The sequence below is a fragment of the Rhamphochromis longiceps genome, linkage group LG16 (assembly GCF_057381845.1).
Source record: "Rhamphochromis longiceps isolate RC_006_pf linkage group LG16, R_longiceps_female_GT1.1, whole genome shotgun sequence".
In the NCBI taxonomy this organism is placed as follows: Eukaryota; Metazoa; Chordata; class Actinopteri; order Cichliformes; family Cichlidae; genus Rhamphochromis; species Rhamphochromis longiceps.
Window position 1 is genome coordinate 24,073,153 of NC_140572.1, and position 22,483 is coordinate 24,095,635.

Genomic DNA, 22,483 nt, shown 5'->3' on the forward strand with positions numbered 1-22,483 from the left:
AGAGCACTTAAGCTGTCCTTAAGCATAGTTAGTGAAAAGCTTTAAAAGCCTTTATTTTTTACTTCATATAATCTTTTGGTTTATGATCAAGCAGATGCAATACCAAAAACATTTGTGTCAACCTGAGCTGCACTATTGTTTTGCTCTTGTTAGCATGAAACAAATAAAACAACATCATCATGCCAGCATTGCTATTTTGAGCATGTTAGCACACTCAGATGGGTTTCAGAAATGTGGTCTATTTGTTTGTCTACATGGACATGAGATTTGCACTGTTGCAACAATCTGCACTACTTTTTAAACCACTTTGATGAACTATGCTACCTCATTGCCTGTGTTAGAAGCAATTATGGTGCCCATGCACACAAAAAAAGATTAGAATTGATGCACATGAACTCAAATCTAAAGAGTAAATTTTGGACCATTTCACAGTGCAGCTTGGCTGTAAACTGCCTGCACAATCCAAACAATACAACAGGTAGAAATTATACTTTTCCAACACAGCGGCACAAATTGATTTTTAAAGAAAAGCCATCCGTAATCCATGCCATTAGTTTCTGCTGTTTCATGCCACACATTTATTTTACCAGATGAGGCAATCTTCGTCTGGTGCGACACAATTTGCGATGTTGTTTCCTCAGAAACACTGTATCCAAGACTCTTGAAGACTGTCTCGCTCTCCGTCCATGTTTTATGGAAATTCCTCAGCAACTTCTCTGTAGCATCTTCATCGTATGTTTCTGTTCGCCTCGCTGCAGCAGCTTTTCTTTTCACTGCATCAGCATAGGAGAAAGGAGCTTTGGGTAGGGTTGACACACTCTCAGAGTGCACAGTGACAGCTGTCCTTGTTCCGGTGACCTTGTTACCAAATTCATCAAGATGTGAGAAATGCTCTGTGATTGATTCAGTTTCAGAGAGGGCTGATGGTTCGGCTGGCACAGTTCCTACCTCATTTTTCTGCACAGGGAGGGGAGTGCTCTGCCTTGAGCCTCCCTTTGTCTCTTGAGGACTTTCTTGCTTTGAAGTGTCTGCTGTTGTTTCACTCAGGCTTGACACAAGCTCCTCCTGATCCTTTATCTCTTCTCTGAATAAAGAACTTTGCTCACCGAGTTCAAAAACATTTTTAATAGCCTGGATGTCAAAAGCTGGCATTTCCTGTTCCAGGCCGTCTGCTTTCTCTTTGTCACAATCTTTGCTTTTGGAGTCATTGTGAAGGCACTCCGTGAGTGGGATAAGCTCTTTTCTGATATATGTTTTCTCTTCTGGTGATGCAAATTTGTTTACAAGACTCGACAAGTCAGCCCTGGGAAGCTCATCCTTTTCTTTGTTCTTATTTTCTGCTTCACACTCACTGACGTCTGGGCCCAGTCGCTCAGGAATAGCAATCGGTTCCTTGCGCACATAGATCTTATTAACTCCTGCTTTTTGAGCCTCTTCAAAAAACTCTTTCTTCTCTTTGACAGATGCAGATGATAATTCTGAAGCTTCACCAAGATCTGGGTCATTTTGACCCAATGGCATATGGGTCTCAGACTTACTTTGTATTTCATTTGCACTCAAACCTTGAGAAATGATACCTTTATCCTCTACTGCTGTATTATTAACACAAGCCTGCAGAACTTCCTCGGATAAACTCTTTCGGGGCTTTTCCGTTGCCATCGGTATCCCTGAAGCCTCCATAACCTGGAACTCGGTTTTGATTTGTCGATGGAACGAAGCAGGCGGCTCCACAATCTCAGATTTCTTTTCTGGGATTGGGCTGGGCAATAGTGGTGGTGGGGTGACGCCACGCGAGAGCTTGGCTGTTGTGTCTTTAAGTCGAGCCAAATTTTCAGCTTTGTCAAAAGTTGGAGAAGGTGTGATTCTAGTGATACGTGATGTTGGAGTGTCACACCTGCGTAGCGGCGGTGTGGGAGGTGTGGGTGGCCTGTGCAGGAGGGTGGGTGATGGCGTCACTCTCTGGGGCGAGTCAGTTCTCCGTTTGGACTCGATGGTGATGAATATCGGTGACGGAGAACGTGTCCTGAGTGAGGGTGAGGGAGCTCGAAGGTCGACGGACTTGGACAGACCCACTTCTTCTTTCTTTTTTTCATGTGAGGATTCTTTTTTGGTTTGGCTCTCAACTTTGGCTGAACCGATGCTGATCTTGGATATTTTTGGCGATGCTGCACCAGAAACCACTCTCTCAGATGCCGGCTCACTTTCACGCCTGTCCTTGGTTTCATCTTCTAGATCTATTGGCTTGGCCTCTGCTAATCTCCTTACATTGGAAACAATATCTGTACTTTTTTGAGCATCCCTTGCATCTTCAGATCCCTCCAGTTCACATTTTCTTTCCTGATTGAGCAAACTCTTTGCAGATTTTGCATCGGTCTTTTCTGAAGCCTTTTGTATCTCTGTGAAGTGAGAGATTAACATTTGGACCTCCTGCTTTTGAGATTCCTCTGTTTGTGCTATTGTGGACTTAATCGGTTCATTTTGTTCTGACTCGCCAGTCACTGTAATTGGCACATCCATACTTTCTTTTGGTGGTTCTTTCCCACTCTGCTGAGTAGCTGTCAAACCTGTCTTTTGAGATCCTTCTACATGCTTTTGAACAGTTTTTTGCTGTGTGGAATCCTGATCATCTGTGCTGTCTGTGGTAACGACTTTTCTCTTGACTTCTATGTGCTCTACTTTGTGAATCTGGGTGACTGCAGTTGTCTTTTGCATTTGCTGAGTGTTCTCAGATGTTGTTTTCTTGGTTTCTATAACTTCTGTCTTTGAGTCGGTGAGAATATCTTTACCTTGACCTAACTGTGCAACCCCTTTAGACTTTTTTGACTTCTTTTTCTTCTTCACTGGATTTGTGTTGTTGGTTTCTGATTGGTTGTCAGTACTTACAATAACAGCAGGTGGAGCAACACCAACAGGGGGAGGATGTGGAAGAGGAGGAGAGGGAGTAACTTTCTTAATCTCCTGCTTTAACTCTGTCTTTATGTCTTTGGGTTCATCGATCACTTTCACCTCAGCAGGTTCCACTTTGAAATCTTGTGAAACACTCTGTTTCTCAGTCTCACTGGACGATTTTACCTCTGCTTGCTTTTCTTGTTTATTGCTCTTTTTCGCCTTCTGGTTTGGCTTGCCTGTTTTAACATTTGCATTAGCAGCTGCCGTTTCTGTTTGCGTTAGCTGATTAGGAATGCTTTCTTTCATACAAGGTGAAGGATCAGCTTTGCTCTTGTTGATATAGTCCAATGATTTGGATTCCTTGGTTTCCTTTTTGGACAGGTCATGCATTGTTTCTATGTCAGGTTTCTGGGCAGTGGTTTTCTCATCTTGTTTTTCTTCAGATTTGTTGGACACCTTTGTTTTCTGACTTTTCAAGTCTTTCTTTGTACGACTAGCTGTGCTGTCTGTTTTTGCAACGTCAATTACTTTTGTCTGCACTTTTTCCACCTTGACAGATTGAGCCGACTGTTTTGAGGAAACAGTTTTCTGCATAGTTGTATGCATCTGTTGTCTCACAGCTGAAGTGGATGTGGTCTTTTGAATAGAGACAACCTTGGAAGACTCGTTAGAGGCGATTTGCTGTTGAGCAGAAGATAAAATTGTGGAATCTGTGAGGATATTCTCACTTGCATTACTCCGTGTTGAATTTGTGGCTATGATCTGCTTAGATAGATTACATGACAGTGACTCTGAATGAACACTCACTGGTATCTTTGCATTGCTGCCCTGTGTGATTTCTGAGCTGATGCCATTTGACTGCTCTGCATCTTCAGTGGAAATCATTTGGAGAGCAGAGGTGACTGAGTCATATATAAAAGTGGGCGATGGAGTGGTTGGTGGTGTGTTTTCCTCCCTCAGCTTCCGGTACTTTTCTTCAGCTTTTATTAACGGTGTGTTAAATTTGCTCATTTTCCCTCTCATAAAAGGAGGAGGAGATGGCGGAGGAGTAAATTTCATGGGAGCAATGTAAATTTTCTTTAATGGCTGTGGTGACTCTGGAGGAGGAGGAGGGATCTCATGTGAAATAGTTTTTGATGTATGCGTTGTTGTTGTTTTTAATGTGTTTTGGCTCATTTCCACTTGTTTCTCAGTAGTTGTTGCCACCTCTTGTGTTTTGCTGAATTCTACTTTAGGTTCCAGCTTTGGCACTGGATGCAAAATGGGAGCTTTCACTTTTTTGACTGTCATCTTTTTTGCCTTTGCTGGTGAAGGATGAATTGGTTGTGCTGGCATGGTCTCGAGTTCTTGTTGAGATGGAGGAGGTGGGAGGAAGTCCTGCTCAGTAGTTAGCGGTGGTGGTGGTGGTGGAGGAGGGAGGTGATCGATGTCAGTATCAGCGGAAGGAGGATGAGGACTAGGAGGAGGAGGAGGAAGGTCAGTATCTATCACCGGTGGAGGCGGTGGGAGAGGCAGATCAGCTTCTGGTGCTTTTGGCTTTAAGACGTAAACATCAGTTTTGACTTTGTTTTTACCAAGTTTTATCATGGCCTTTGGGTTAGATTTAAGGTTACGAAACTCTGTCTTTAATGTTTTGATGCCGTGATTTTGGGTAATAGTTTTGTGGTCCACAACAGTTGTTGATTGCTGAGCCGACTGCTCCATAGTGTATGTTTTTGTAATGGTTTCATTGGAGATGGTGTGATTTTCTTTTGGTGCTTCAACAACATTTACCGTTTTAATCTTCTGTATGTTTCTTTGTGCATCAGTTTTAAGATTTTTAATGGGTGGGCTCTGCTTGACTCTTCTATATGCTCCCAGACGGACTTTTGGAGTTTCACGCTGCGCTGTTTCTAGCAGTGATTTAATAGTGCCTTTTACATCCCCCTTTATCACTTCTTCTTTCTCCAGCTGGCTTTGCTCCTGAGTCTCATATAATGACTTAATTGACATCTTGACATCACCCTTTATATCACCCTCAAGGCTTGAGCTTCTTTGCACCCTCTGTGTAGGTGGGGACTCCATGAAGAGCTGAATCGTCCCTCTGACATCACCCTGAACATCTATTTCCTGTTGACACTTTTTCATCTCACTGGATGCATCTTGCAGACTTTGCATTGCTGTCTGAATATCACCCCTCACAATTTCTTCCTTTTCAATTTCCTTCACTGCTTGCTTCGCCAGTTCCAGAGATTTCATTGTTGCCTTCACATCTCCGGCAACTAAATCCTCAACAACAGTTTCAACTCTTGATGTTGCTGATTTCTCAAGAGATCTTAGAGTCCCTTTGATATTTCCTGGTATGATATCTGGCTTCTCCACCTCCTTGTGCCTCTTCTGAGCCCTTTCCAAACACCGTAGAGCTTTCGGTATGTTGCCTTTCACCACCTCCTCTTTCTCTACAATGACTGTCTGATTCACTGATTCAGACAATGAATTCAAAGCAGCTCTTAAGTCACCTTTCACAATTTCCTCCTTTTGGATCCTTTCCAATGAGGCAGCTGGCTCTGACATGAAAACCTTGACTGTGTTGTGAACATCACCCGGTATAACATCCTCAACTGTACGCTCAATTTGAGTTTGATTACAGCCAAGCATGAGTTTTGTGCCCTTGATGTCACCCCCAACAATCACTTCTTTTTTTGCTATTTCAGGCAGAGTATCATCAGGCTCTAACTGGAGTTGTTTAAGATAGTCCACAGCCCCAGATTCAATGCACGTAGAGTAAAAGCTGACATTTCCCTTTTCAGTGTCATCTACCCTTATCTTCACTGCCCGATCTGACTTGTCTGGGCTGGACAGCCTTTGAAGAGCACTCTTTATATCCCCTTTTACAATGTCCTCTTTTTCAGCAGAAAGGTTTTCTTGTTTATTTAGAAGCGAATATAATGTCATCTGTACATCTCCTTTTTCATCCTCCTGGATGAGTATTCCATGTTTTGCTGATCCATCCTCACTGAAAAGTTTGTTTATAGCCTCCTGGATGTCACCGCGTATTATTTCCTCCTTTTCAACAGTGCTAACTCTTTCTTGGCTAAATAATTGCTGTACCGTTGAGCTGACATTACCTTTCTCTTCTGAATCTATGACTATCTGCTGATCCTGTCTTTCCTGTCTGTTCAGTAGGTTCATCATGATAGTCTGCAGATCTCCCCTGATTACTTCCTCTCGTTGAATCTCAGGAGCCTGCTTGTTCATTAGCTGGTATTTTGCCATCCTAACGTCACCAATTTCATCAGTTTCAATGAGAATTCCCTTCGATTTCACCATTTTCTGACTATAAAGTTCCTCGAGAGTTCCCTTGACGCTCTTGCCCAGGATTTCCGTCCTTTCCACTTTTGTCTCATTAAAGTCGTCAATTGGTGTCGTCTCAAAGAGCCAAGTTGTTGTCTTTACATCCGCTTTGGGGATCTCCTCTTGAGGCATGTTTGCCTCCTCATCCTCATCTGCCTCTTTAATGTGGTCAAGAGGATTTTTCTCAAACAGCCAGACTGAATTTTTAACATCTCCCTTTGCAGTCTCCTCCTTTTTAACAGTTTCAATCAAATTTTCAGAGCTCATACTTCTGATTTTGTCAATGGACTGAGTTTCAAATCTCCACTTAGCAGTTCTGACGTCACCTTTTTGAATTTCACTCACATTAACAGTTCGAACACATCCCTGTGACAAAGTGTCAGACTCAAAGCGATGCTTATTCATTCTTACGTCGCCCCCTTGAATGTCCTCTACTGTTTTTATTAAAGGCTTCTTTTCTTCAGCAATCTTGTCAAGAGGCTGTGTCTCAAATTTCCATTTAGCAGAGACGACATCTCCTTTTTGCACATCCTGCTGTGTGACGGATTTAATTATATAAACCTCATCTGTGTCCTTGATAGCATCGAGGGGCTTTGTTTCAAACAACCATCGCGTTCCTACAACATTTCCCTGTGTCACCTCCTCACTTGTGACAGTGGTGACCTCGTGGTAGTGGCCCTCTTTGTCCTGGATGGCATAAAGGGGCTGAGTTTCAAACATCATTGTGTAATTTCCTACATTGCCCCTCTCCTCCTCATCACAGACAATTTTTTGGATTTTCTTCAGCTCTGTGTCCACGTCAGAGGAAACCTCCTGAATTTTATCTAAGGAGTAGGTCTCAAAAATAAAACGACCCTTATCCACATCTCCTCCTTGTACGTCGTTCACTGTGTGGCTGCTCATCGTCTGCGCTTGACTGTCGTGTATGGCATCAATGGATTGATTTTCAAAGAGCCATTTGCAGCTCACAACATTTCCTTTTTGTATGTCTTCGGTCTGAACTCTCTTGAGCTTTTGCATCACTTCCTCAGATGTAGAAGTGGTGATATCAGATGTTTGATTCTCAAAAATGTACTTCATCCTAGACACATCTCCAGATGCAATGTCTATCTCTGTGACACGTTTAAAAGCTCCCATCTCCTCTCCAGTGAGGTTCTCCAGTTTCTCTGTTTCAAAGAGAAAACAAGCCATTCTTACATCTTTTCCGTTGATGTCCTCTTGTTTTACAGTGCGCGTGTTCAGAACTGTCTCTGTCTCATCATGGATAGCATCAAGTGCTTGCGTCTCAAAAAGCCAAGTGCAGGTTTTAACATCCCCCTTATACATTTCTTCAGATTCGTTTTCATCCTTTACCTCCCCTCTTTCATACAAGATGTCCATTGGTTTGGTCTCAAATAGCCACTTGCAGGTTTTCACATCACCTTTCACAACATCAATATGTTTACTTGAACCCACAGTTTCTTCATCTTCAATGTTGCTGAAGTACTTGATAGCGTCAAGAGGCTGTGTTTCAAACAACCACTTTGCAGTTTTAACATCACCCGACTCAATTTCCTGTTTGGATATGCCCTTGATAATTTGATATTTGTCGATGCTTTCATCGAACTGATCAATCGGTTTTGTTTCAAACATCCATTTATATGTTGTTACATCTCCTTTAACAACTTCCTCCCGACGCACTGTTTTCACCTCGTGGAAGTGACCTGCGCTGTCTTGCATGGCATACAATGGAGTAGATTCAAACAATTCTGTATTTGATTTCACAGAGCCAGATGTTACTCCCTCTATTAGAATCTTTTGAGACTCATTCCTGCTGTTTAAATCTGTGCTCTCAAAGATTTGCTTGTAGCTTGACACATCCACTTTATCAATTTCTTCCAGGTCAATTGTTCGGACGACTTCTTTCTTTTCCTCTCTAATCTGCTCCAGAGGTTGGCTTTCAAATCGCCATTTCTGATGTCTAACATCACCCTTCTCCTCATCAAGTTCTACAGTCTTTTTCAGTTTTCCCACCTCTGCCAACTCCTTTAACTCTTCTGCTGGAATTGTTTCAAAATAATGTCTGGTTGATTTGACATTACCTGCAACGACATCGTCTTTAGTCAAAGGACGTGCATTTGCATCATCTTTCAAAGTATCCATTGGCTGGGTTTCAAATACCCAACAGTTCTTGCGTACATCTGCCCTGCAGCTTGTGCCGTCCTCCTGTGTGAGGTCATCTTCGACATTCACTGTTCGAGTGACCTCTTTCTTCGCTTCTCTTATGTCCTCTAAAGGTTGACTCTCAAAGCGCCACTTTTGGTGTCTCACATCCCCTTTTATTTCTTCACTTATTGCTGCCTTTTTAAGTTTTCCAACCTCGGGGCAGTTCTTCCTGACTGCTTGAGGGCTGCTTTCAAAAAAGTGCCTTGCAGATCTAACATTGCCCCCGATAATCTCCTCGATAGACTGAGGTCTGGCATTGGAGTCATCTTTCAGAGAATCCATTGGCTGTGTTTCAAACACTAAGCAGTGTTTGCGCACATCAGCTCCCATGATCTCTGTCGTTTCCATTTGTGAGCTTTCCAACTCACTGAGAGAATTTAATGTTTTTATCTCAAACAGCCACCTGCCCCAGTCTCCTTTATTGCTGTCCTCCATGGAAAGACTACACACAAGTTTCAAAGGAGCATTTTCTCTGTTTGTGATGTCCAGAGGTTGGGTATCAAAAAGCCAACGTGAAGCAATTGAGCTCTCCAATTCAGTTTCAATTTTGCGCACAGACTTAATCTCCAGCATCTGACTTGATTGTCCCATAATAATACATTTGAACTGAGTGTCAAATGTACTTGTTACTGTTTTCACATCTCCATTAATCTCCTCTAACACTGACTGCAGACACAGCAGGTGGCTCTCATCAATGGTCTCAGTGTGCCCAAGGACTCCCATGAATTTATTGTCAATCATGTAAATGGTAGCATTTCCATCCTCCTCTGTGAATACAATTTCCTTCGTCAAATCCTCCTCTTTATGCATTTTGTTTAGGGTGTCCATAGTTTGAGTTTCAAACAACCAAGCTGCAGCGCGGACATCTCCTTTATCAAATTTATTAAATTTGTTTCTGTATTCTGTGGAATTTGTGTTTTGTGAGCCCAGCTCATCCATTGGCTTGGTCTCAAACATCCATGCTGTTCGCCTTACATCTTTTCCCAGAATGATTTCCTGCTGAGTTATTTTCTTATTGTCTTCATCGTCATCTGGAATTTCATCTCTGATGGCATCCAGTGGCTTGTTTTCAAACTTCCAACGCATTGCCTGCACGTCCCCGGGAAGGATCTCCTCCCATTCTGCATATTCTTCATCATTAATATCATCAGGACTGCCAACATCATCTTCATACATGTACTCCTGGCTCTCTACCTGGTTGTTCTCGGTTTCGTTATAATCAATGTAGTACTCTTTCTCAATATTCTTGCGAACCTCAGGGTGAATGTGCTTGTAAAGACGTTTCAGCTCATTCATACTCCTCTGCTTGATGTAAGCCTCTCTGTTGAGTGGGTATTTGGATAGGTTTGCTGGTTCATGTGCATATTGGTACTTTGGAACATTTTCGCTGTCTGGTGGCATTTGTAATAAGTCTGGAGGTGGGGGTGGAAGGAAGTCAGAATCCTCAGCTGGTGGGGGTGGAAAGTCCTCATAATCCATCATTACAACCATTGTGTCTTGCAGTTCTTCAGTATGGGATGCTTCACACACCTCACTAGCCACTATGTTGTTTTGAGTCGCACTTGAGGACCACTTTGATCGACTGATGTCACGTCCAGTCTTTACAAGGAACAAAAATGACATTAACAGGTAAATGATCCATCAAATTACAACGAATTACAGATAAGTGACATATTTACTGAAAAGAAAGTATCTAGGTGAGCCAGTGTTCTGTTATTTAATTGGGTCAAGATATATGATTTACATCATATCCATGCATTTCAATAAAGCACTGTATGACCCCTCTTGAACATATGGAAGGGAACACTGCCATCCTGGTATAGACCACTCCCATCAGGATAAGAACAAATCATCATATTATAAACATGAATACTCAGAGCAACTTTGTACTGACACATTTCTTTAAAGGTATGGTGAGCAATAATTTTTTTCCAAGGGGCCACATGAGAACCTGGGAATGGCCTCTTGGAAAAAATTTCTCCTCACCCTGCACCAAGGGGACAATTGGACCTAAAAAGTGACTGGGTTCCCATATTGTCAGGGTCAAGGGGGGTAAGTCTTTCCTTTAAATTGGCATGATTTCGTATATATAAATTACCCTTGACCGAGTTGTGAAACTACACAGCAGACTGACAGTTTACTAAAATAAATGGAACTGTGTGATGTTCATCTTTTTTTTTTCCCTTAAGCATAGGAATCACTAAGAAGAGTTAATGCTATATCTAAAGATGTTAAATCAACCACCTTCTCAGTACTATTATCAATATTTTGACCAAAAATATTCTATTTTGCTAATATTTTTTTTAGCAACTGTCTCTCCCTGTAGTGTTATAATGTAGTGACAGAGTCTGTCACTGCCACACTGGATTCTGGTTCCTTCAACTTAAACATGGAGATGTATGCAGGACTGCAGCATTTCTGCAGATCTCCTACAGCAGTTATTTGCCTCAGTGCTTACTGATTATGCAAACAGAACTTTTCCTACTGCTGTTGCTTCATATTAAAAATATTCAAATGGCCAAAATCTGCAGACTTTTATTGCCTTGTCACATTATTCATTTAATATGTCAAGAATACAAGATCATGTTTATTTTCTGCAGTTCTCGACAGCAGATCAGTTCTAAGCATTTAAAGAATAAAGGCAGAAACTCCAGTGGTATGTTGCGGGAGTGAGACTGTATACCTCCAACCCCTTGCAGAGCCTTACTGTCATTGGTGTTTGTTTGTTTACATTTAAATAAATAAACATATAAAGTAATGCTTCCATTGTATTTTTGACAATTAAACAGCCCAACCTGTAGAATTACACAGCTTTAACTTCATGTAACTTTAAAAAATGTAACAGTTCCAAGTTCCAATTAAACAGTCCAAAGTAAAGATTCCTTAATTTCATGTTCTTAATGGTTAAGTGCAAATCATTACCTTAATTGGTTTTTGTGGCGCGGCCTCTTCTATTGTTTTTTCAAAGTGATCCCTCAGTTCTTTTGTTGTGTACCTGGGAAAATCCTCTTCTAAAAGTCAGCACAGCCAAAAACAACAAAGGCAAGGTTTTAATCAGCACAGTAGTGACAGCTGATACAGAAAAGCCTATAGAAAAAGCATTACTACCTGTTTCATTTTGATGGTTTTCATAAGTGGATGCCAAGTTGTTGTCGCTATATGACACCTGTGAGCAATTAAAATGGGAACGGGTAAAGAGAAATTAGGGGGGAAACTGCACAGAGATAGACAGAAATGTAATAAGTGAGCATCATCCTTCACATCCTGCACATTTTTCCACTAAAAATAATGTTTTTAATCTCTGCTCAAGCTGTTAAAGACTACTAAACACACATTTATTAAACCAGTCAAACTGATTTCTATTAGTTACAGTTTTTACTCAACAAAGCAATCAATGAGTTTAGATCATTAGCGAGCCTTATTGCACTGCCTGCAAGAAAACAGTGAGTGGAATTATTATTTACCATCATTTCTTGATTGAAATTTAGCTGCTGACTGCCTGGGAGGACCTGTCTGGTGTCACTTGACTCTGTCACCTCTGAATGGGACATTTCCTGTGAAGAGAAAGGGCATGGCATTCAAACAAGGTGAAACTGTGCGCATGCCACATGTACACACATCTACATGAATATATGTTTGTCCTTGTCATGGCCACAGATGTGACTTGACTCCATTCTAATTCCACTACAACTCCATCCAACCAGAGCATAATAGCACACAACTGTATACCATGCAGAGAAGATGTTGGACCAGATTGCTTACTGCACTTTCAAATGATGAATCACAGATGGAGGCAAGATGACAAAGAATGTGCCAAGCTGTTCGCTCATGCTCTTCTATAGCAAAAAAAAAAGAAGAAAAAAAATCCATTGCTTTGCAAAGTTTCTAAGTTTCTATCTAGCAAAACGAGCTACAGCATAAGTGAAAATGCCCGGGAGGTTTTCATGGAAGCTGTTAAAAATGTCAAGCAGTGTCTGTAACTTAAGCCCACACACTTTGGTACTCGTGCAACAAGAGATACTAAGAGCCTCACTGTTAACATTCAGTCTGAATTTTGAATTTTTACTTGCAAAGTTCCTCATGCAGTGATGCAGATGGAAAACGGAAACAGCTCAGGTCAGAGAAAATGTTCTAATGATTTAATCATAGGCATTGCTTTCATGCTTTTTGTATCAGCCTGATGAAAGTAAAGTAATGCTTTGTTCTGCGTAATGTGTACCTGCACGGTTCTGTGATGGAAATGAAACTGGGTTACATTATGTGATGATGCAGTTTCCTGGGTCTCAAATTGTTTCCTCACACTTGCAAGTCCCCCAGGCAGGGAACAGACCCCCAACTCCTCCATGACCTAATGAAGCAGGAAATATCGTTAGCTGCCTCCACTTCTACATGACCTGAAATCAAACGGCTGCTTAATAGGGTTATTCTGTCTGGCATGCATGCAGCACAGACTGCCGTCAAACATGGTGTAGCTAATGCGGTTTGCTTTTTGTGTCTGCAGACACACGCAAAGGCGGGCACAAACTTATGTTCTGTTTATGTAATTGTTTTAGAATGGCATGACAATTTGTGAAAGCTTTTGCCAAGTAAAGCAAACAATAATACTGCATTTCTTGAACATTTTTTCTATAGTAAGCCTTGCAATGGCAGTCTCATGTTTCCACTCTATTTATAAATGTTTGCACTGGTCTTTCACTAATATGGCATGGCATCACCAATGATAATGGTGGGAATACCAGCTCAGTGCAGCACAGTCAGCTTGAGACTCTCCAACAAGAAAGCAAAAAAAGCAATACAACTGACTACAGAATCGTAGTTTCTAATTACGCATACCGCATGGTCTGTCAGGTACTATAGCTACATGCTGATACATGTCCATGCAGAAGCTGAAGTACCCCGCTGGGGATGGTGTTGTCTGCCCGCTTGGAGACAGTTGCCTGGTACATGGCCTCACACTTGACCGGTGGGATGACCTCTGAGTCCACAGAGCGAATCCCGATTCCTCTGGTTTAAATCTTACAGGAAGTCCTGCCCCGGTTAAAACTTTGCTGCCAGCAGCTAAGGCACAAGAAGCCAACTGTTTAAGAATTTGCTATTTGTGTGTTTTATTTGCTGTCATCAAATTATTAAAGGATAACATGACATCACAGTGACGCTACAAAAAATTCAGTTAAAGCATTATTAAAAGTATCTAAAGCTTTGATGATTGTCCTGTCATTTGTGCATAAAGAACAAGAGTTTGGGTATAAATATACAAATTTAAGTTGTATATAAATGGATTATATATTGATCTTCTAGGAAATATTGTACAAGTATTTCCAACTGAAAGCACATAAAATCATTCATTTGTAAATATATTCTTGGCGACAACAGGGGACTGCTACGATGCAGGTGGTGCTCCCACAAATGACGTCCTTTAAAACATTTGCACACCTGTTGCCTGACATCAAGTTGGTGGATGTGCAGGATTTATTTAAAAGGAAATAAACAGCTCTACAAAGTGGATTTCATCATCATGCTTTGCTGTCATGTTGGCCCATGGCTCCTGAGTGGAACAGAAATGAAGTGTACCTCAGGTGTATGGTGGTGCATTGAAATGGTCACTTAGATCTCAATGAATTTTTAAGAGGATCATAAGCAGAAAAGTTAATGTATCTTTTAATTAATGAACTGCCCCCCTTTAAAAGCACTTACATTATTCATCAGGTCAAAACAGGAGTGCAACATGAGTGCGCTGGAGCCCTGTTAGTTATTATGTATAACCTGGTAACTTACAAATGTTTTATATTGGGAACGTTATTAGCCTCCAGAAACCAAATAATAAATTGAACATAGCAACGCTGCTGAAAAGAGCATCCCTTCTATGTCTGGGACATAGAAAGCATTCACACCTCATTTCTGTGGATGTGGAAATAAGAAGGATAGATTTTGCATTTTTATAGCTGTACAGTTGAAAGTACAACATCAAAATATTCATATAATGACCAATTACTAACAATGGAAGTTGAAATAACACTAACAACACAAAGATTTTGCTTTTATGAATTATGATTGTATAAGCATCCTATTCTAATAACTATATCCACACATTTCCTAAGTATCTCTTATTCAAGTCCCAAGCTCCAGAGAACAGGAATTCAGATATGCAAGCTCAATAGTGGGCTGACAAACTTCTTTAATATGGTAATCTGTGAGTAAATAACTAAATATCATTGCATTTTTTAATGACTAGTTTTTCCATTAGCATATTTGTTTATTTTCCCTGCTGACTATTTTTGATCTGTAGCTCACCAGTCTACTATTTTAGCCTTGGAGGAATGTTAACATGTAAATGAGCTAGTGCATTAAAAATACTTTTAAATTAGGCTATTACTGTTACTTCAAATCTCAATTTATAGCATTTAAACTGAAAAAAAAAAAACCCACTGAAATACCTCCAAGGCCATAGACCCATTGACTCTCAATCACTACGGTATAGGAACAAAAAATTTGTAGAAAAAACATGCTTAGGCTATCTCATGACATTGACTGAGAGCTCAAATAACAAGAAAGTGAAGTAATCTCGGCGCCGTGCAAAAATAAATCACGCCTATTTTAAACTTAAGTGTGATGGGTCGTGTTTCTCTTTGAAATATAGAGGAAAGCTATGGGGGACGCGATTTTCCTTTACAAAAACATCAAGATAAACCATATATACACATCAGTGTATGCCCAACTACTCGTCCGTATTCCCTTTTTTCATCACTCAGCTGGCGACATATCTCCTAGAGGGTTGGCCTTGGTACAAACAGCTTAGCAGCTCAGAGTTTGGTCTCTTTGGAATTAGTTAAAGTAATGAATGTATACTCTCCTCGAGCTAATAAAAAAAAATCCTCAGCGTTAATTCAGCATTTTAGTCACGGTTTGATTTATATTTTGGCCCAGTGTCCTGTATTTTGAGTGAAAAGGTGCTCAGCATGAAGGCAATATTGATGTGTTGAATCAAACAAACACAAATCCATAGTTTCCTCTGCAGGTATCAAAAAGACAACAATGTAACAATGTTCTGTATCACATAAAAGTTTCTATGCATTCAGAATTTCTTAAGTCAAAATCAATCATGTATTCATTCCACATACACAAATACCTCCCCGAGACTGCTCATTACCTACCAGAGAAGGAAGATGGTGAATTATAAACACAATAAAATAAAAACTCAGCAAGTAAAATCCCAAAGGAAAGGCCACTGCACCCTCGGCATGCGGGGTCTGTCCAACCCAAAAGCAAATCCCAGTCAGTGATGGAGACCAGCTCCAGTATTATGTGTTCACTTCTGTCCAACAAGCAGATAGTGACAGCTGATTTTATTTTAGACCCTCCGCCCACATGCAAAGGATGGACCTGGGGTTTTTTTGGGGGGTTTTTTTAGAGAGTGAGGCCTCCAAGCCTCCCATGTCAAGTCCCCCCCCCAAAAAAAAATCCATATGGAAATACTTCCTGTGACTCCCCTGCCGATGCTTGGGTACTAATAAATCAGGTCACCCTGGTTTCATCATCATCATCACTTTGTATTAGAGTGCACTGCATACTCCAGCAGCTGCCACCGCCTGTCATGATACGCAGAATTATGCACAGACAAATCCACAACAAATACGTGGAGGATCTCTTATTATTCACTGCTCCTGATAATCCCGCAGCGCGATGCAAAGTGGATGTCAGGCAGGTGCAAATTCAAGTGACAGTTAAACGGTGTTGAAATGTGTTGGCCATGCGCTGTGCTTTGCGGTTGGTCTGAAATAGGGTCAGTGATGTAATGCTATTTGTTAAGGTAAGGAGGGTTAAGGAGGCCATAAATACGACAGGAGACACCTCTCATCCCACCAGCTCATCTCGTTTGGCCAAGCTGCAGACGGTGGCGCCAGCCTGACTGGTACTTGTGGATGGTGGGTCAGAGTTTGAGACCATCACGACCCTCTTCATGCTCAGCATGTGTAACTCACACCTGCAATTCCAACCAGCTGTTTTTTAAAGAGACACTCTTGGTTCTTGCTTCCACAAAATCACACAAGAAATGTCCAAAATAAATGTGTTTTTAAATCAATTTTTCAGTGCGGCTAATATGATAGTAAAGTTGCATCTACTCCCAGATGTTCACTGTCAGATCTTGAAAAGAGCGAGAAAGGGCTACGAGAGAATCTGAGAGATATTTCAAGGTCTCCTGTTCTTTTCACGATGACCCTGATTTATTCAGCTTGAAGTCATGTCTCTGTGATCCATAGCAGGGTTAAGTCATGCAGTGAGAGGAAAAAGAAAGGAAGCATATTAAACTCCACCTCTCTCTCACACACACACACATGCGCACAGGAAGAATTGACAGCACTGGCAAATAGAAGCGATTTTTACCCGAAACTACAGGATTTTACATGTTAAGAAGAAAGAAAGAAAGACGGACACTTTTTTGGCTGTAGAACAGTTCAAACCGAGTCCACGTGTCTCCAGAATAAATAGATCAGTGTAAATTGATAGAGTCTCTTTTGCTACAGAAAGTCCTCACAAACACTTTGTACAGTAAATGGACAGCATTTACTATGTCTGTGTTTACAACAAGTGCTGGAAGACACTTTGAACAAATGAAAAAATGTAGAAATTCTGTGAGTGTTTGTTGCTGGTCATACTTTTCTTCCGCCGTGAAAATAAATCATTCAGGTGGGATCGTAGCCATTTCCAGCTGTACGGTACTTGTTTTTGAGTAGTGTGGCAGATGAGGCTACAAATTCCCGTGTTATTCAGTATAGCACCAACAGATTAAATCTTAAATCTGATCCAGTCTAATCCAGTCTGCCCTGGTGCATAGCCAAAACAAGACATGTGCAACTGTTCAGGTCTGTGGGCATCAACTCAAAGTATACAGATATATACGTGAACATGGGGAAAGTGAGTAGTAACTTGGGATGTTGCACAGACTTGACAAAAACGAATAATTTACATGCAACAAAGACAGACTAAGTAAGTGAACGCTCTCATCTTTCTGAAAGACTTACATCAACATGCCCTTAAGCAAGGCACTAAACCACTGGCTGCTTCCTCTTGAGAAGTGGCACCTCGCCAACACAAGTGTTTGGTGGAGAGCTTTAAAGTGTGAATTTGTAAACCTCTCTGCTCTTGCAACTACTCACCCAGGCTGTTGCTGTAAATATCTTTGAGCTTTTTGTCACAGTGCCTGATTAAATAAGTGAGTGGCCCAGAGGAAAAGCCTCTGAGCTGTTTACATTGCAAAATTTAATTAGATTCCTGAAACAAAGAAAATGTCACACTCACAAAGGCTGACAGACATTTCTGTCTGATGTACTGTGCGACGCCTATACTGAAGCGCTTTTTGGTTTCAGATGATCTGAAGACTGTAAAAACGTAATGTCATAGCCAGATGACGGCTTTATTTATTTAACAATACGAACACAAATATCTACAGCAAATGTGACAAAATGTGACCATAAATCCTCAATCAAAGCGGTTTCCTGTGTGGTAAATAGTGTGACAAATCTAAGCAAATATAATACACAGAAAGCACTTTCAGATTTTATTGCAATAATTGTATTGCAAACAGCCCTTTGCCATTTTATAGATTTTATTTTTATTTTATAGATTGCATCAAGAAATGTGCAGAAATCTGCTCTTGCTAATTAAGAGATGTTATGACTCATAAATTTGCAACAATATATCTGCATATGTAGCAGTGAATTATGACATTTACTACGAATTTCCTTTTTTTTTTATTGCTCTATGCTACGCAGCTGCTGATAAATATGCATACGTCTCATCTGTACCATGTGGTTTCATCCATAACTTGGATCATTTGGATGGCACTTATTTCACTGTATTCTGTAAGAATATTGAAACCAGTGTTTTCATTTTGATCCTCTCTCCAGTCTTGGTGTAGCTCACATCAGTGAGCGCTGCATGCCGACCACAGGCTGGTGGCACCATGGGGTGCATGACAATGAGCCACATCTCCGTCAGATGCCATTAGAAGTGAGCCTATGAAAAGATTCACACACTTACAAAGAAAAGCCTTTTATCCTGGTCCAGATTTCCTTTCTTTTTTTTAACTAGCTTCCCATTTAGAGTGATGAATAGGACTGCCTCCATAGCCACGAAATTAGGAATGTAAACTACTGTAGCTGTCTGGCTAAAAGTACACCAGTTGTCGGTGTTTTGTGATTTTTCTTTTTCCTTTTTAAATGATTTGCTTTGATTTGCTCTGTCATCACAAGACACGTGTTATAGCGCAGTAAGCAGAAGCTGCGATGAGGGATGCAGACCTTAAGCAGAAAATGCCTAAAAGATGATGTCAGGTTTGATAGGCCATATTTTAAGAAACCATCTGAGCTCTGAGAGTCCTGTACACTGTGGTGTCATGTAGAGTAGCAGCAGCTTTGCGAACCTCCCGATAGTCGCTGCTCTGTGTGTGGCTGCCTGTGCTACACACAGATAGTATCACTCTTTTGACTGCAGGCCACCTGGTAACGCTGATGGAAGCCACACACTAGTCCAGCCTATCAGGGACACTTAAAAATAAAATGGCTAGTTTACAAAAAGCTATAATATAAGCTATAATATATTTGTTTTTTATCAGAGAGACTTTCATCTTTGACAACCAAGGTCTCTTACAGGCCACAAAACATTGCACAACTTAATTTATACCAGGCGCACAGCACACCCACCACCCAGCTCTTTGTATTTCCTTTGGTTTGTCCTTAAAAACTATGAAACATTGGCAACTGAAAACAAAAATTATTGCAGTTTTTTTTTAATCTGACTTTTTCAGATCAATGTCCACAAGGCTGCAGGTCCTGATGGCATCCCCGGGCGTGTTCTCAGAGCGTGTTCTGAGGAGCTTGCAGGAGTGCTTCCTGTAGATGTAGGACATCTACAGGAAGCGGTGTCTGAAAAGGGCTGGGAAAATCATCAAAGACCCCAGTCACCCATCACATGGACTCTTCACCCTCCTGCCCTCTGGGAGGCGCTACAGGAGCCTCCGTACTAAGACCTCCAGGTACCGGAACAGCTTCTTCCCCACAGCTGTCAGACTCCTGAACTCTGCCTCCTGACATCTGACCCACGTTAACACATGGACTGGACATACACACACCCACAACCAGCTACACACACAATGGACAACTGTACCCTCATACACACAATAATAAGATGGACTGAACCACCACTCACAACCACTAGCACTTTATGTAGCCTCTGCAGAAATTATCCACATATTTCACTTATCTTAACTGCACTACTGTATAATTCTGTGTAAATAATCATTCTGTACAATTCGATAATTTTTAATTCTACAACTGTTTATAACTTGCATAGTTCACATTTCTGTATAGCTGTATAGCTCATATTTCTGTATAGTTTTTCATATTTATATCCTGTTCATAGCTTGTACTCACTACAGCCTGTACATACTTACAGTTATAGCATATTCATAACATACTTCATACCGTGTACATTATAACATACCATAATAGACCCATTTCTGTAATATACTCACACATCTATGTTATTGCTAATATATATTTGTAATACATCTATATCATGGCTAAAGCACTTCTGGATGGATGCAAACTGCATTTCGTTGCCTTGTACCTGTGACATGTGCAATGACAATAAAGTTGAATTCTATTCTATTCTATTCTATTCCCTTTCAACAAGTTAGTGTGCAGTCATGATATCATGTCTCTGAGACTTCCTAGGCACCGCAGTACTGAGCCTAAATCACCAGTGACACAGTAACACCAAATTAGCTAGTTATAATAGAGTCTCGAGTATATCTTAGTTGCAAATTTGAATTGAGTAAACGTTATAAACTGGTAGGTGCTGGAAACATTCCTTGGAGAGAGTGGTCCATATTGCTATGATAGCATCACACAGTTGCTGCAGATTTGTTGACTGCACATCCATGAATCACCTGTTGCACAACATCCCAAAGGCAGTAATAATACTCTGGTATGCTGTGTTGTTTAAATGGTGCTCAGTTGTTACTAAAGGCCAAGAAAATATCCCCCACACCATTACAACACCAGCAGGTTGAATCATTGATAAAAGCAAGGTTAGATCCATGCTTTCCTGATGCTTATGCCAAATTGTGACCCTATCATCCAAATATCACAGGAAAAATCAAGACACATTTGACCAGGCAACATTTCTGTTTCCTGTTTTTAGGTGACAGAAGTGGCACAAAGTAAGGTCTTCTGTTGCTGTCCATCTGTTTTAAGGCTGGGCATGTGCATTCAGAAATGCTCCTTTGCAAACATTGGTTGTAACAAGTGGTTATTTCAGATACTTTGGCTTTCCTACCAGCTTAAAGTAATCTGACCATTCTCCTTTGATCTCTGGCATTAAAAATGCATTTTTGCCCAAAGAATTGCTAAGAATCTGCAAACTGCAAAAAAATCCTAGTAGATCAGCGGAGTCTGAAATACTCAGACCAACCTGTTTTCCAACAACAACCATACCACATTCATATTTCTTCCCTATTCTGATTCTCTGATTAGATATTTGTGCTAACGAGCACTTAAAGATGTGTACCTAATACAGTGGTTGGTGTGTGTATATGAAAAGCATGTGACCATAGTTAGTTCTGTCAGGAACACTACTGTCAAAATCAGTCTGTTATTACCATCAGCAGTTCAAGATTCAAGAGCAAAGGTCTTTATTCAAAAATGTCATTTTCGTTATGTAAACCCAATGAAAATGATATGACATTGATTAAATCGAGCACAGCATTAAAAGTAGAACCCAGAGGAAGGATGCAAAGCAGCTTGCAGATGCAGCAGCAAACCACGCAGCATGCCCTATATGAGTTCTGCCAGTCTGTGTGGGCCATTAGTATGCAGTATGATGTAGTATTCAAGAAGCAACAAGCCAAATGTATCAGATTTTTAACTTGCTGTCACATTATAGAAAAGGAAATCATCAAAAACAGTTATATTACTTGGGAATGAGCCACAAGTAAATGATCAAAACTCATTTTCTGTCATGTTATCCCTGATCTACCTGCAGTGTGCAACTGTTGGTGTCTTATCACTACTGTTATTTATTATTATTATTATGTGAAGTGAACTTTTTCATGGTGCTGTGCTGGTACGGCTATAAAATGCCTGGATAACCCACGAATGCTTTTTAAAAACAGACACATTAATGGCTGTAATGAGGAGTGATACATGAATTGTTAATGAGAAGCAATGAATCAGAGGTTGAAGAGCTTTTTCTAGGAAACAAGGCAAGTTCTAATTCTCAGACCTGCATAGACTTACACACAGCACATACAAGATATTCATAGATTTGTAATTTTACTTTTTCAAAAAAGCAGATGAAACACTCTACAGGAGTAGATAATTATAATGGACACAACAATCTTTCATCTTATCTTTATCTTTCAGATAAGAATATGCATACTTCTTTATCTTTATGTATATGCTCTTAAGGGGGACAACAGAATTACAGCAGGGAGGATAGGGTATAGTGGTTAACTGTTAAACGGCACCAGAGGGTTCAGAAATACCTCCTTTGGTTTTTAAACACTTTGCAAATTGAATAAGACCCTGGAGCTGCTACTTTTTTGGAAAATGGGGCAGAACAAGTCTGAAATCGAGTCATTGCCATCCTTTTGCTTCAAACCTACAGCAAGTAAACCTTCTCACACAAAACTCCACCTCACATCAACAAAGTTTAAAAGCTGAAGTAGAATTTTTGTAATTTTTGTAAAGAAATACCAAACATGCTACTGCGTCATGGACAGAAGAAACAGAAAGCAGAGATCCTTGTGAGGCTTCTTCCATCAGATCAAAATGAATCTTTCCTAAATGTCTTCAACATTTCTATGCTTACTTTCAGGCTGACACTGTGATCTCATATCTCTCCAGCTACCACTCTCATGAAATAATGCAAAAGCTTCTGCTCGGTGCATAAATAAAGATCATCTTTTCTACCTGCCATGCCAACATGTCTATTTTTTGACATTTTAGTGCTGCTCTGCACAGATTAGATGTTCATTTTGGACCTTGAAGTAGTTTAT

At 40.6% G+C, this 22,483-nt stretch overlaps 1 protein-coding gene across 5 annotated transcripts in view; it reads right to left on the reverse strand.

The window, feature by feature from the left end:
* The window catches only part of xirp2b (xin actin binding repeat containing 2b), a 34,386-nt gene that overhangs the window by 3,446 nt on the left and 8,457 nt on the right, over nucleotides 1–22,483 (reverse strand). The window contains exons 1-7 of one of the 5 annotated variants that reach the window (XM_085385522.1): nucleotides 15,579–15,992; nucleotides 13,323–13,485; nucleotides 12,647–12,775; nucleotides 11,892–11,981; nucleotides 11,536–11,593; nucleotides 11,350–11,438; nucleotides 588–10,026 (exon numbers count right to left, since the gene is read on the reverse strand). In XM_085385522.1, coding sequence (XP_085241648.1) covers nucleotides 588–10,026; nucleotides 11,350–11,438; nucleotides 11,536–11,593; nucleotides 11,892–11,981; nucleotides 12,647–12,775; nucleotides 13,323–13,373 — 9,856 coding nt within the window. In that variant the 5' untranslated portion in view covers nucleotides 13,374–13,485; nucleotides 15,579–15,992. Of the gene's footprint in view, nucleotides 1–587; nucleotides 10,027–11,349; nucleotides 11,439–11,535; nucleotides 11,594–11,891; nucleotides 11,982–12,189; nucleotides 12,264–12,646; nucleotides 12,777–13,322; nucleotides 13,486–15,578; nucleotides 15,994–22,483 lie in introns of those variants that run through there. The other 4 variants (XM_085385523.1, XM_085385524.1, XM_085385525.1 and 1 more) reach the window with 4 other exon arrangements.